The sequence below is a fragment of the Ursus americanus genome, chromosome 21 (assembly GCF_024610735.1).
Source record: "Ursus americanus isolate L20-20 chromosome 21, mUrsAme1.1.p, whole genome shotgun sequence".
NCBI lineage: Eukaryota > Metazoa > Chordata > Mammalia > Carnivora > Ursidae > Ursus > Ursus americanus.
In genome coordinates, this window is record NC_142147.1 from 11116501 (window position 1) to 11132028 (window position 15528).

General features: G+C 37.1%; 1 protein-coding gene across 13 annotated transcripts in view; it reads left to right on the forward strand.

Moving 5' to 3' along the window:
* The window catches only part of CHD9 (chromodomain helicase DNA binding protein 9), a 213222-nt gene extending 199846 nt beyond the window's left edge, over window positions 1–13376 (forward strand). For all 13 annotated transcript variants that reach the window (XM_045806780.2, XM_045806778.2, XM_045806783.2 and 10 more), the window contains 3 exons: window positions 3141–3269; window positions 5964–6068; window positions 8620–13376. In XM_045806780.2, coding sequence (XP_045662736.1) covers window positions 3141–3269; window positions 5964–6068; window positions 8620–9501 — 1116 coding nt within the window. In that variant the 3' untranslated portion in view covers window positions 9502–13376. The remainder of the gene's footprint in view (window positions 1–3140; window positions 3270–5963; window positions 6069–8619) is intronic.
* The last annotated feature ends 2152 nt before the right edge of the window (window positions 13377–15528 follow it).

Genomic DNA, 15528 nt, shown 5'->3' on the forward strand with positions numbered 1-15528 from the left:
ATTGTAACAATTTTCTAGATAAATTAAAACACTGAAATTTGAAGTAAATAGTCCAGGCCACACAATCTTAAATCCAGTGTCCAAACTACTACTCGTAAGCTCTCCTTCAAGCTGTCACGGTACAGCTGTTGTGTCTCTGCAGACGCATATTGAGTTTACACAATCAAAGGGAGAACTGTTACAGTTCATTTGCGGTTTTTGTCCCCATCCTTTGTGCTCGCTATCTTATAGGCATATGGCTTTCTTAATCCCAGGAATCTATTATTTCATTTTGCAATACTTGACCGTCAGGTGCTGATGTATGAAATTTGCATCAGATCCTCCATACAGTGCCCGCGGCAGGCCTAGTGTATCTGCCTTCGGTGGAGTGGAGAACCCAGCGAAGCGGTCTAGTACTCTGGGAGCTTCTGAAGGACTATGTCCTGTTCAGCTTTGTATCCCAGGACCTAGTATATAACTCCTGCTCCATAGTATAGTATCTAGCTCCCTGTAAATATTTACTGAGCCAATGATTAAAAACTGAAAGTCTTTTGAAGACTAAATACTATATAAAGGTAAAATTGTTATTTTATTTATTAGCAGAAAAAAATCACCTTGTTACTTTTTTACAACACGGAACCACAAAAGCTCCACACTCCAGTCCCTGCAGTGGTCTTTGTATCTGTACTGTGTACTTCATCTAGAATTTTACAACGCTATTATTAACACCAGGAAATCACCTGGTAGTCTAAAATAGAGTGCCTTGGACTCGGCTTTCAGATGCCTTTCAGATCCCTAGTTTTCTCTCAGGATGCCTCTAATTCTCAAATAAACTTTAATTACTTTTTTATTTTTAAAAAACCAAATAAAGCTCTTCTAATTGTGAGGGGAGGGGTTTTCACTAAATATGATGGGTAAGCATAGAACAAATACTGCAATTCTAACAATAATGAGAATCATTAGTTTAACCCTATAACAACATGTTAGAAAATAACATGTGTTCAGTCAGTAGATTCTTACTGAGTAACTGCTGTGTGCTAGTTCCTCTTTTAAGGGATGGAGGATAAAACCATGAGCAGTATAAAGTTCTTGCCCTTGCGGCACTTCCACTGGAGTCTGTAAGGGGCTCTCCTATCTTTCTCTCATTACTGCAGAGGAATCTTTATTAATTTTTTAAACTTACAGCCATTCATCATTTTAATTGCAAATTTTATCATAGTGTTTGAGGTAACATATAATATTAAGATTTTAAAACAGCGTTTATTGTGATAAAGAACACAAGATAATAATTAGTTTGATTTCTGAAGGATACTTTTTTTTAAAACAGCATTTGTTGTGACAATACAAGATAATAGTTTTGGTTTCCGAAGGATATCTCACATTAATGATTTCTTAGCTTTCACGCTCTATTGGGATATCTCTATAGCTAAATAGTTATAACATGATAAATGTAGTTATATAATAACGGATATGTATAGAGTACCATGGAAACAGATAAAAGAATAATGATCGACTCTGCCTAGGCAAAGTATCCAGGGAAATATGGAAAGAAAATAGAGCTGACGTATATGACTGGTGGATGATAAAGAATAAGTAGGCATTTGACCAGGTTAACACCAGAGGGGAATATTCTAGGCATTGTAAAACAAGTATGAAGTGTTTAAAAAAGGATAGGACTCGGGGCGTCTGGGTGGCACAGCGGTTGAGCGTCTGCCTTCGGCTCAGGGCGTGATCCCGGCGTTATGGGATCGAGCCCCACATCAGGCTCCTCCGCTAGGAGCCTGCTTCTTCCTCTCCCACTCCCCCTGCTTGTGTTCCCTCTCTCGCTGGCTGTCTCTATCTCTGTCGAATAAATAAATAAAATCTTTAAAAAAAAAAAAAAAAAGGACTCTAAGGCCTATTCATAAAACAGTGGCCGGTCTGATATTGCAGGGTATGTGAGGGAATGAGTGGGGTAATAGTAGCTGGATAGAAAAGGTGAGTTTAGGTCCAGGCTGTGATGGAATGGGTCTGCCACGCCGAAGAGTTTGAGCATTCGTCTCTTGCAGTGTTCTCATTGGTCGGAAATAGCTACAAACATCAAACCCTGCTTTGTTAAATTGTAGAGGTGAGCGGCACGGTTTGATGGAAAGAGTTTCATAGCCAGATACTACCGCCTGCTCGTTGCACGACCTCGAGGAAGGCGACCCCTCCAAGCGTTGATTCCCATTCGTAAAATGCAAGAATAATATCTTTTAATATCATGAAGATTACTTGAGGAAAGACTGTTAGTGAGGTGGAGAGAAGAGGAAAGCCACAACTGGCACAAACATAGATTGTAGCCACACACAAAAATCTGCTGTTTTGGATGCAGTTTATCAGGAGAAAAAGTAAAGAACTGTACAATTTAGAGGAGGCTGCTCCAGCGTTATCAGTAACTCCTTCAGACAGCACTGGCGACACAGTGATCTGTAAGAGCATTTAAGGAAAACCTCATTTCAGGAGTCCGAATGCACACAGAATGATAGTGTTGTGATTGCATAATGACCTTGAATATTTGATTAAATATGTAATTTGAGGAGAAGATTTATATATTTTTAAAGTCATATTTAATACTTTTATTATACAGTTGACCCTTGAACAAAACAGGTTTGAATTGTGTGGGTCCCCTTATACATGCTTTTTTTACAGTACGGGACTGAGAATGTATTTTCTCTTCTTTATGATTTTCTTAATAGCATTTTCTTTTCTTGAGCCTACTTTGTTGTAAGAATACAGGATACAATATAAATATAACATGCTAAATATGTGTTAATCAACTGTTTATATTATAAGTAAGGCCTCTGGTCAACAGCAGGCTACTACCAGTTAAGTTTTGGGGGACTCAAGAGTTACATGTGGATTTTCGACTATGCAGGGGCCGCACCCCAATCCCTATGTTGTTCAAGGATTAACCGTGTAAATGTAAAAATATTTAACGTTTAACTATTTTAAAAGTGTATCTAAAGTATATATATAATATACTGAAGGGAAAATAGATGAGATATATGTATTTTCAATACGTAATATGTATTATATATATGTACCTTCAATATTGTAGAATTAAATTACTTGGATTAGCTCTTTTGTACTATTTGCACAAGTGAAGATTTTAAAGCTATTTCTTTGATTATATGTTTTAGAGAATGCAGCTTCATGAAGGGAGGCCCAAACAAAAAAGGCATCGTTGCAGAAACCCTAATAAACTCGATGTTAATAGTCTTACTGGAGAAGAACGTGTTCAGCTGATTAACAGAAGAAATGCCAGAAAGGTATGTATATGTTTATTCTTAATTCTTTATATTTAGGAGATCTTTAGAACACTTCTTCATTATGCGGTATTTTCTAACAGACCTGGAAATGGGTTAAAACTAGCAGATTTGTGGGAAAAGACATGGACTCTAATTTTACACAATTTAATTTCAATTCCCACATCTTTGGCTAAGCCATGGAATAAAGTAAGCAGGTCCCGTGACACATCGGCGCCTAAACAGTATGACACTGCCAAAGGGCCCTGCGTCCAAAGCAGCGGTTCTCAGCACTGGGCAGTTTTGTCTTCCAGGGACATTTGGCATTGTCTGGAGACATTTTTGGGAGCCCCACCTTTGGAGGTGGGGAGGTAGGTGTTGGGGAGGTGGCAGGCAGGGGAAGGATGCTGTTGGCATCCAGCAGGTAGAGGCCAAAATGCTGCTAAACGTTCTACAGTACGTAGGACAGTCCCTCCCAGTGCCCATCCAGAATGCCCACAGTGCAGAGGGTGAGAAACTGATGAGAGAGCCACCATTCTCATCAGGCCGTCATAGATTTACATTTTTATCACTCTAATTTCCTATCAGATGGCCATAAAGTATCTTGTTCCTTTAAATCAGCCTATTACAGGGGTGCCTGGGTGGCTCCCTCGGTTGAGCGTCTGCCTTCAGCTCAGGTCATGATCGCAGGGTCCCGGGATCGAGCCCCGCTGAGCAGAGAGCCTGCTTCTCCCTGTGCCCCTCACCCCACTCGTGCTCTCTCCCTCTCTCTTTCTCTCTCTTAAATAAGTAAAATCTTTTTTAAAAAATCAGCATATTACATAATTTTCTGACAGATGAAAATATCTTAAACATTTTAGTGCCTTATAGAATAAGGGCACTGCTTTGTTTATCTTACTGCTTTTTTGACTGATGAATGGTTAAGAGTCCAGTTTTTCCAAATTCTATTTCTAAACCAAATGTGGTTCAACATTTGTGTTTCTCCAAATTGTTTTTGTTTATGGGTTGGTATATGTCTCCTTCACCTCAAAAGTAAATGGTAGAACACTTGTGGCACCCTTTTGTAGGCTTATAGCTCTGATATTTTTATTCTTTATTTTTTATATGGATAAGCATGCAACCAAATAAAAAAGAATAAGAACAGCAAGTTTCTCATTGAGTTCCTTTACTCACAAATTACCTTAACAATTGTTTTAATATTGTTATATGCCCCAGCTCATTAAAATTAATACTGATTTTTCCCCAATTGTATGGAGAGAGCTTATTCAGCTTTTGTTAGTACTCTAAAATGATGTCATAGGGAGATTAGGGAAAGAACAAGATGATGTTTTAGTAGCATTTTACTTAATTTTGTGCTTTCATAGATTGTGTTACAAATCTTTGCACTTCATCTTACAACAAAAGTTAGCATTTCTAGATATGAGTAAATTAGTCTTAGCCAGTTTTAAGGAAATGGAACAATCTTGTATTTTTACTTATTAGGTATTAAAGACTCCTAATTTTATCTTTAACTGTTACAACCTGACAAGGGGCCTGTTCATTTCCCTTAATTTGTATTACTTATTGTTCTGAGTCTCAAGCGTTTAGGCTTAAGGATTGAAAAGAATCCACCTGCTGAATCCCCATAAATCACGCAGAGGGCCTCCGTTTATACTGGAGCTTAACGAAGGGGTAACAAACAGGAGAAGGCGACAGAAACCTCAGAGACTAAGTAAAGACTATAGGAAATAGCAGAAAAGAATACTTACAGGTATTATAACCGACCGTATTAAAATCCTGTCTGTATTTTATCAAGAGATAGTATATATGCAGAAAGGTATGGAAAGAGGAATTACAAAGTATCTTTAGACTCCAAAGGAACATTAAGTTGGTAGATATAAACCATTTAAATTCAAAATATTTTTAATTTCCTTCTAATTATTATATGTAGTTTTTAAATTTTTTCATATTGCGATTAGTTGGTTATATCACTGTTCACATTCAAAAGATGTGTATATTTGTATATTTCAGGGTTTTAATTTACATAATAGATAAGAGCATGAGTTGTGAGACCTGAGTTTGAAAGCTGGCCCTAACGCTTACTAGCTGGCTTTAGGCGACTTACATAACTTCTCTGAGGCTTAATTCCTTCATTAAAAAACGGAAATAATACCGTCTCAAAGGATATAGTGAGAACTAAAATAAATTTACATACTTAAAGTCCTTAGCGTGATACTTGGTGTATAAGAAGAAGAACTTATTTGTTATGTGCCTGACACTGTCCTAAGGCACTTGAATTGTTTCATTTTATCCTCATAAAACCCTATGAGGGAAGTGTTGTTGTAATTCCCTTTTTATAGGTCAGAAAATGGAGGCTCAGAGAGATTTACTGATTTGCCCCGGTTGGAACAGCTGGTTAGTCTGACTCCAGAGGGTATGTGCTCTTAACTAGGCTATGTTGTCTGTCCAGCATAGCAGGTGCAGTAAATGGTAATTACTCGTTTTACTATTTTAGTCACTTTACTTAAAGCACTGAAAATTTACATCCACGTGTCTGTATAGTATATTAGCAGTGGTTTTGGCTTGTGGTAGTCCTTTTTAATATGGTAGAGGTCGTCAAAGGTAATTCAAGAAACACATGTATCTTAAAGAAATAAACTCTATATAGCACAGAATAAAAGCAAATGTCTTCATATTTAATAATGTTTTTAAGTGTCTAACAATCTCTTTCATTTACAGGTTGGAGGTGCATTTGCTCCCCCTTTGAAAGATCTGTGTAGATTCCTGAAAGAAAATTCAGAATATGGAGTAGCTCCTGAATGGGGAGATGTTGTTAAGCAGTCTGTGAGTAATTCCGTAAATACTAACTCACACATCATCTTAAAAATTAGATGCCATTTAGTCAGACTGAGAAAGACAACTACCATACGATTCTACTCATAAGTGGAATCTAAAACCAGAAACAAAACAAACAAAAAGCAGACTCAGATCTATAAATACAGAGAATAAACTGGTGGTTGCCAGAGGGGAGGTGGGTGGGGAGGTGGGCACAATGGATGAAGGGGAAAGGGAAGTGCAGGCTTCCAGTTACAGAATGCGTAAGTCACGGGGCAGATGGCAGCTGCACCACGGTGAGCGCAGCATAATGTCTAAACCTGTCAAATCACTAAGTTGTACACCTGAAACTAATACAACATTGGGTGTCAGCTATACTCAAAAAGGAAAGTTAACTGCCATTTAATTATATCAGAGATGAAATTTTAAGTTAAGCATTAATATTGTGTGAACATGAGCCAGTGTTTAGTTCACAGAATGCGGAATCAACATACACTGATCTGTTTTTATTTTAACCTCCAAGATGATTATTTGAGCACGGCCACAAAGATTAACCAAAGATGTGGGGAAAGAAATATATAAGGATATTCATCACAGTATAGTAGTAAAAAATTGGGAATGTATTAGTGGTCCATCCATATATTGGAAAACTGTGCAACTGTGCAAAAATTATACCTTAGAAGAAGAACATCTAATGACAAGGGAAGAAAAGGTGACAGTGTGTTAAACGGAGTGGTAATTAAGCTCTCGGAAAAGCAAAGCCTAACCGTGTGGTAAATGCCGAATAAAGAATAGCTGTTATTTCTACAAGTGTCCAAATGAAAAGGGCAGGCTATGAAACTATGTTCGTTGTGATTCTGTTTATTTTAGAAATGGAAGTGGGGAGAATTGTAGAATCTGTACATATGTACAAGGGAAAATGAAATATCCATCCTAAAATGTTAGCAGTGGTTCTCTCTGAATGGTGACATTATAGATGACTTTTTTGCTGTTGTATTTTTTCATTGTCTTGTTTTCTGCAGGGAACCCTAATGCTTTTGTAGAGAAAGCAAATAAGTTGATCAGTTCAAAACAAAATTTTAAAATAGTACCATGAGAGTCTTTGAAACTGCTGTCTAGAGGCGCATGGCTGCCTCAGTCAGGAGACGATGCGACTCTTAACCTCAGGGTCATGAGTTCAAGCCCCACACTGGGCGTGGAGCCTACTTTAAAAAAAAAAAAAAAAAGGTATTGAAACTGCCGTGTAGAGCTGTCTAGAGCTGTCACAGGTGGTAACCACTAGGCATGTGTGGCTGTTGAGCACTTGAGGTGTGGCTGCCTGAACTAAGATGTGTAATAAGTGTAAAACACTGGTTTGGGATTTTGGGGTTTGAGTATAGTTGACACACAATGTTACATAAGTTTCGGGTGTACGACAGTGATTTGACAAGTCTATACATTATGCCGTGCTCACCACAAGTGTAGCTACCACCTGTCACCATACAACACTGTTACAACATCACTGACTGTGTTCCCTATGCTGTGCTTTTTACTCCTGTGACCTGGGGCACCTGGGTGACTCAGTCAGCCTCCAACTCTTGATTTTGGCTCAGGTCATGATTCCAGGGTCATGAGATCAAGCCCCACTTCAGGCTCTGTGCTGGGTGTGGAGCCTGCTTAGGATTTGCCCTCTCCCCCTCCCCCCTTAATTAATTAGTTAACTAATTAATTTTAAAAGTTGTTCTCACAACTTAGGACATAAATGGAGCCTGTGTCTCCCACTCCCCTTCACCCATTTTGCCCATCCCCCCACCCTGGTTCAGGATTTTGAAGACTAAGTTTGGCAAAATAGAAAGTATCTTTATTTTCATAGATTACATATTGAAATGGAAATATTTTGGTTAAATTATGTTAGACTATATTACTAAAATTAATGTCACCTGTTTCCATTTTACCTTTTTTAATGTAGCTGCTTGGAAAATGTAAAATTACGTATGTGCTTTACATTCTGTTTCTCTTGGACAATGCTGGTCTAGAGGCTCTACACTCCCGCCACTCCTAGGAGCTCTGAGCCCAGAAAGTCAGGGGAGAGTCACTTGAATAGCTTCCTCAGCATGGCTGTATCTCCCTCCCTTAGTCCCGGAGTGACAAAGATTCACATGAAGCATCTCTTTGTAATCTTAACCTTCCACTTACTTCCTCTGTCCTCTCCCTGTCGTTTGTCTAGCTTGGAAGAGGGCACTTCTTTAGTCTTTTAGAGCAATCGGTGATGTGAAACATGGAAGAGTGTGGAAGTAACCCTCATGAGAAAATGTCTTTGGACCTTGTGTTTTCTAGAACTCTTATACCAACGTGGAAGAAAGCTAGAGGCCTCTTCCTCCTCTCTTACCCTATGAAAAAATAAGAAGTGGAAGAACTCTTTCATGCCACTACTTACAATGTGAAATGAGGCCATCTCTTTCATAATTGATTACGTTCTATCAGTACAAACTAAGTTTATGAAAACTTACCGATTTTAATGTGATAGCTATTGATTTTTATTCTCATACAGCTGTTGCTGCTGATTTTTTTTTTTTTTCAGGGATTTCTTCCAGAAAGTATGTATGAGCGTATTCTCACTGGTCCTGTTGTGAGAGAGGAGGTCAGCAGGCGGGGGCGACGGCCTAAAAGTGGAATCGCCAAGGCCACGGCGGCAGCGGCGGCGGCGGCAACTGCCACCAGCGTGTCCGGCAATCCTTTGTTAGCCAATGGATTACTTCCAGGTGTGGATCTCACAACCCTTCAGGCCTTACAACAAAACCTACAAAACTTGCAGTCTCTGCAAGTCACCGCAGGGCTAATGGGAATGCCTGCCGGCCTTTCTTCTGGAGGAGAAGCTAAAAACGTGGCCGCCATGTTCCCCATGCTGCTGTCAGGAATGACTGGCTTACCAAATCTGCTGGGCATGGGAGGACTCCTGACAAAGCCTACCGAATCTGGAACTGAAGAGAAAAAGGGAAATGACTCGAAGGAGCTAGAAGGAAAAAAAGAAAGGACAGAGAGTCAAAATTCAGAGAACGGGGGAGAAAACTCCGTGTCGAGTTCTCCTTCCACGTCCTCTACTGCGGCATTAAGTACAGCGGCCGCTGCCAGCCCGTTAGCTCTTAACCCACTACTGCTGTCGAATATACTCTACCCAGGGATGCTGCTCACTCCAGGCCTTAATCTCCACATGCCAACTTTGTCCCAGTCCAATACTTTTGACGTACAGAAAAACAAAAACAGTGACTTGGGCTCGTCTAAGTCGCAGGAAGTAAAGGAGGAAGATTCCAGAGTTAGAGATCAGGAAGACAAAGGGGGAACTGAAGCAAGTCCTCTCAACGAGAACAGCACAGATGAGGGTTCAGAAAAAGCCGACGCTTCGTCTGGATCTGACAGTACGTCATCGTCGTCCGAGGATTCAGATTCTAGTAACGAAGACTGACTCCCAGACTGCACTTAAATTATGAACTGATTTTGGATTTTTTTTTCTTTAATTATGAATTGTAAATACCCCAGTGTTGAGTGCATCAGTAACTTACTGACCGAACATTTCAGTTATTTGTTTAGAAGTGCAAACTGCTTTCAGAGACGTTTTGCATGTACTATTTCTTAAGATCCATAAGTTTCTGAACTCGTATGTACTATCAAATACATAAAGGTGTAAAATTACAACAAAAAGGCATTATAATTTTGTTGGGGGTTAATTTTATGAAAATTATGCTCAATAAGAGTTGTATATTTAATATATTTGCAGTGAACACAGAATACTTTATGCATATTACTGATTTAATTTGAATATAGTTTTACAGCCTCCTTGACACCTATAATTTACAGATCAAAACTCAGCAATAATTTGGGCAGCTAATGAATGTCATGAAAGCTGTAGAATCTACATCACCATCCATTGCTTTAATTACATGAAAATGCTCTAGTGTCGTGATGCACTGCTGACGTTTCCAATTCAGGTACACGTGTGTTTTAAAGAAGAAATAAGTTTCCCAATCAGCCAATTTAACTGGCTACCTGTTACCTCAGCTGAGTTAGTTTAGGAAGTTTACATTCGTTTCTAATTCTATACTTGTTTTCAGGGGTTTTTTAAACACATCCTCTATATCATGTTAATCTGGCAAGAAATACGACTTGCTTTTTGCTGAGCTTAACTCTGATATCAGTAAAATTAAGTCATAAAAGAATCCTGTGTCATGGGACTTTGGCACCCTCTAGACATACTTAGTTTTACTTTTTCAAAGCTTGGCCTCCTGTAAGAAATCATTATGTCTCCGATGAGTAATGTCTGTTTCCAGGGTTCAGAAAAGGCAAACTCATGAAATACCACTGAGAAGAACCTTCCACACAGCATACTTCATGTAAAAGAAACCGTTTGTTTGCTTTATTCGTGTAGATTTCTATTTGTGTTTTATGTCATGGAAGTATTCCAACATTAACCGATCATGGTGATAAAGTAATATGCAGAATAGTCTAAATTCATTTTTTTTTTTTTGAGTTTCTAGGTATAAGCAGACTCAATGTTGCCCAGAATCAGTGTTGGGTTATCAGTTTATATTAAATATACTGAGTTGGCCCATTTTGAATATGCACTTTGAATGATCTCAAAAAATATGTACAAGTCATACCTGTAAACCACAAAAACGGAGCCCAGGGCTTTTCTGGCCAATTTCTTAGTACTCTTTATCATGTAAAATTTGTCTGATATTTGATTTGTGATACAGTTGCTCCTGCTAAAGCTGCTATTAATTCCGACAAGATGGAGAGGTCCAGGACCACCTTCATGTGCATTTAAAAGCAATTAGAACTGAATTGGACATAAAATCCCATTTACATCCTAAGGAGAGAGAGATGTTAGCATTTTCCTGGTACTTGAATAAGTCAGTGATAAAGTTTGTGAGGGGCTAAATCTAGGGGGGAAAGTACCCCCCTTCTCTCCCACAGGAAAAAAAAAAAACTTTCAATACGTTTTGATAGAACTCTGTTTTTTTGTCATGAATCCAGCAATTATATTGGATTTTCCCAGATCTTTACCAGTAAATTATGTTTCTGTATGTAAGATAACTAATCCCTCATTAGAGAGACAGTGTTACATGTATTTACAAAATCATGTAAGTTCCATCGAGATTGTATTGATTTTTGTATTTTTCCCAAAATAGTACTTTGAATTGATAGTTCTTTATGCAATGTCTTAGCAATAGTCACTATAATGCCCATCCAGGAGAAGTGGGTAGTAATTCTTCATCATGAAAATGATATATTACATATTTAGTATCTTCCCTTTGCAGTATTGCACTTTTGTTTAACTAGAATACACCTATGAGATAGCCAAAGTTTTCAAACACAGTTAACTTAGTTTGCCGGTGGGGTATTTCAACACCATCCGTATTTCCCTCTCTCCCTCTAGTTCTACCCACATAATCTTCATTCCTTTCTTTCCCCAATTTAAAAAGAAAAAGGGGGGGCGGGGGGAAAGCCCTAGATCTTGTCACTAAAAATCTAATTTATATCAAATTTATGAGATAAAGTATTTTCCTAATTATGATCAAATGAATTTGGTTAACATTTAGTGATTCTCTTTCTATGTAATAAGGCAATTGCAGTTTTCAAAGCATTAAAGCTAATACTAACGTTCAACTTTCTCTTGGGTTTCAAGACACTTCTATTTAGTATTGACTGGGGAAAAGTTGTCCAGCTGTCAGCTTAAAAAAATGCAAATATGGTTGTGTAAAGTTAAGGGTTATAAGGAAAAAAAAAATCAGTAGAATTACATAATACTAAAGTTGCAGTTGAAAGGATATCCAAGTATGTGTTGGTAGTTACTAAAAGAATTATAGCTGTTATTGCCTTGTATTTATAGCCCTTGTTTCAGGTTTCATGATTCAAGTCTTAGTCCAATTTTTCTTTTGGACATTTGCAATATTTACCAGTTGTGTTTTGTGTAGTCTGAATTTGCTTTCTGTAGTTGAGCAAACGTCTTAAAAAGTCATTTGTAATTTATTAAATTACTTTCTATGATGTTCTATAGAGCAAATGGAAGTTTAATTATTTTTTATTAAACATATTCTTTGACTACCCATGATGTCAGCCTCTGTACATGACAATACTCCTTTTTTTAATTGACTTTTATCTATAATTTATCTTAATCTAGTTGCGAAAGAAACCCTAGTCCTAAATCTCTAAAAGGAAAGTATACCTTGGAAGAATTTTTAAAAGACAGAAGTTGGCTATAATTATATCCACAATATTATTATTTCCTTACGTTTTCTTCCCCTGACCTTTAAAAATGTCCAGAAAGACTCAGAGATGTACCTAACTTTGTACAGGCGTACATTTTGGATATCAGTAATTATTTTTCCCCTTGGTCTTAAGAGTCTTTCCTAATTCAGCACTATCGTTTTTAGCATTCTTGTAAACATGAAGGAAATGTAGTTGTCCCCTAATTAGAAAAGTAGAACAATAGAGTCTCATCATACACTCATTTAACTTAGAACCCATTTACGTATACTTCGGTGCTTAGAAAACCTTTTTTTTTCTTTTTTGTACAATGTAGCATGTAAACACAAGCCAACTCCTTTGTCTAGTGCTCACCCAGAGGACTAGTAATCTGTCTGTACCAGTGCTGGAGGAAGAATTGGCTATGTTAGATGTTTCTGAAAGAAGATACACTCTGTACAAAGCGATGGATTCTGTATTGTGTGAGCTATAGGAGGGAGAGCGATTTTTGACTACAAGTAATGTTCATCTTCTACAGTAAATTTAGAACTTAGTCTCTAGGTAAATACAACTCCAGTACATAAGCTATTTATTTTAAAATGCAGAAAAGCACAAAGAAAAAATATTTAAATCATCATAAACCCACCCTGAGATAAATACTGTTCATACAGAGATCCAATGTTTTTATATGTATGTTATATACATGCAGTGGGTGGAATTGTCATCCAAAAATTTATGTCAACCCAGAACCTCAGAATGTGACCTTATTTGGAAATAGGGTCCTGGCAGATGACATTAGTTAAGATGCAGTTATACTAGGGGTGGGAGGGCCCTAAATCCAATGACTGGTTCCTGATAAGAAGAGGAGAGGACACACAGACAAAGGGAAGAAGGTCATAAACCAATAAGCAGAGATTGGAGTGGTACGGATGCAGCCCCGAACACCGAGGATTGTCAGCAACCACTGGGAGCTAGGAGAGCGTCACGGAACGGATTCTCCTTCAGAGCCTCCAGAAGGAAGCAGCCTGGCCAACACCTTGATTTTGGACTTGGGGCCTGAATTGTGGGAGAATAAATTTCTATTGTTTTAAGCCACCCCGTTTGTGATAATTTGTTATGGTAGCCCTAGGAAACTTACACATTTTCATATTAAAGCAGTATTATGTGGGACATAATATTTACTGTTCTGCCCTTAATACACTGACATGTCAATAAGTAGCCCGTGTTGTGTTGTTTAATACATATATTGTCTCATACAGATGTAATTTATTTAACCATGTACTTAAAAATGGACATTTGAGTTTAAATATGCATCTTTTGCATCCTTCCCTAGGACTTCCTTAATCCCTAGAAGGGAGACAACTTCCTCTGTTTTTAAGGATTTGGATTTGTGTTGCCAAGTTTACAGAGATGCCATGAGTAGCAATTTATACTAGCCCAGCAGCATCCATTTTGTGCATGTTCACCCCAAAATCTTACCAATACTGTGTATTGTCTTTTGAAGTATCTTTGCCAAATTAATAGGCAAAAATACCATCTTGATGAATTTTTAAATTATTCTTCCTTTTTCTTACTAAAAAAATAAGACATGCGTATTCTAGAAAATTGGGGGGTGGAGGGTTGAGGAGGCGTTGGGGAAGCACAAAGTAAACCAAAACCCCCATAATGTTGAGTGCTCAGTGATAACTGTTAACCTTTGGGTCATTTTCCTATGCATATACATATTATATATTATTTTAATAAGAATGGAGTTATACTGTACATACCATTTTGTAACTTTTCTTTCATTTATTATATCATGATAATTTTCCCATGTCATTAAAGAATCTCCCACAGCATTTTTAAGGACGTTCTCATTCCACTATATAAGATGCAACATAATTTATTTAATGCCTGATTATTGAGCATTTAGATATTTTTCAGTTTGGGGCTATTTAAACAGAGATATGTTTGTAATTAAGTCTCTTCATACACTTAGGATTCTTTCATTAAAATAAACACCTAGACATAAAATAGTTCTGTTTGAATTTAAGACCAGTTTAATTGTATTGTTTTCTACCCCAACAGCAGAGCATAAAACTACTTCCTTCCCCCTGTCTCTTTGGCACCCTTGGGCGTTAGAATATTTTTAATCTTTGTCAATTTGATAGACAAAAAAATAGATTGTTTTAGTTTACATTTCTTTGATTATTAGTAATATAAAGTCTTTCGTATCTCTTCATAAGGCCATTTGTATTCTGTGTATTAACTGTTCATGTTCTCTGTGCAATATCTGTTATATAAGTGGTAAATATTTTTCCCAATTTGCCTGTGATTTTTCCTTTTTTTTAATGTGCAATTTTTACATTTTTATGTGATCATTTTGATATTCCATTTTTCACATTTAAGTTTCTGATGTTTTTCCACCGAAAAATCTTTTCACCCCCAAATTATAGACATGTTTACTTTTTTTTTAATATTTAGTGCCTTTGTTGACTTAAAATTTATTTTGGTAACATACATATAGTATAAGAATCCTAATTTGAATTTTTTTAAATAATTATGCAGTATCCCAGCTTTATTTAGTATATAATGTCTCGACTGATTTGACATGCCATCATTGATCATAATTAAATAATTCATGTATTACATATATGTGAATTATTTAGATATATTAATTATTTAGATCGTATCATAAATATGCATGATATATCTATGATATATCATGTAAACAGTAAACATAAAACTGGAGTGACTATACTAATAAAAGATTAACTTTAAAACAAACCAATGTTGCTAGAAATTAATGAGAACATTTTACAATGTTATAAGGGTCATTCTAACAGGAAAATATGACACTTAAATAGGCACCTAAGAACAGAGCCACAAAATACATGCAGCAAAACTAACAAAATGGGAAGGAAAAATATACAACTCAATGATAACGCTTGGAGACTTCAATATCTCACTTTCAATAATGGATAGAACAAGCAGGCAAATGGTCAACAAGAAAACAGAAGCCCAAACAACACTATCAACCAACTGGACCTAAGAAGCATTTGTTGAACACAGCACCAAATAATAGAAAAAAAAAAAATCTTCTAAGGCACACAAGACCATTCTCCAGGATAGACCATGAAACAAGTCTCAAAGTTTAAAAGGTTTAATCATACTAAGTATGTTCTCCAGCCACAATGGAATGAAATTTGAAATCCGTTGCAAAGCATGGATATTCACAAATATGTGGAAATTAAACAACACACTCATA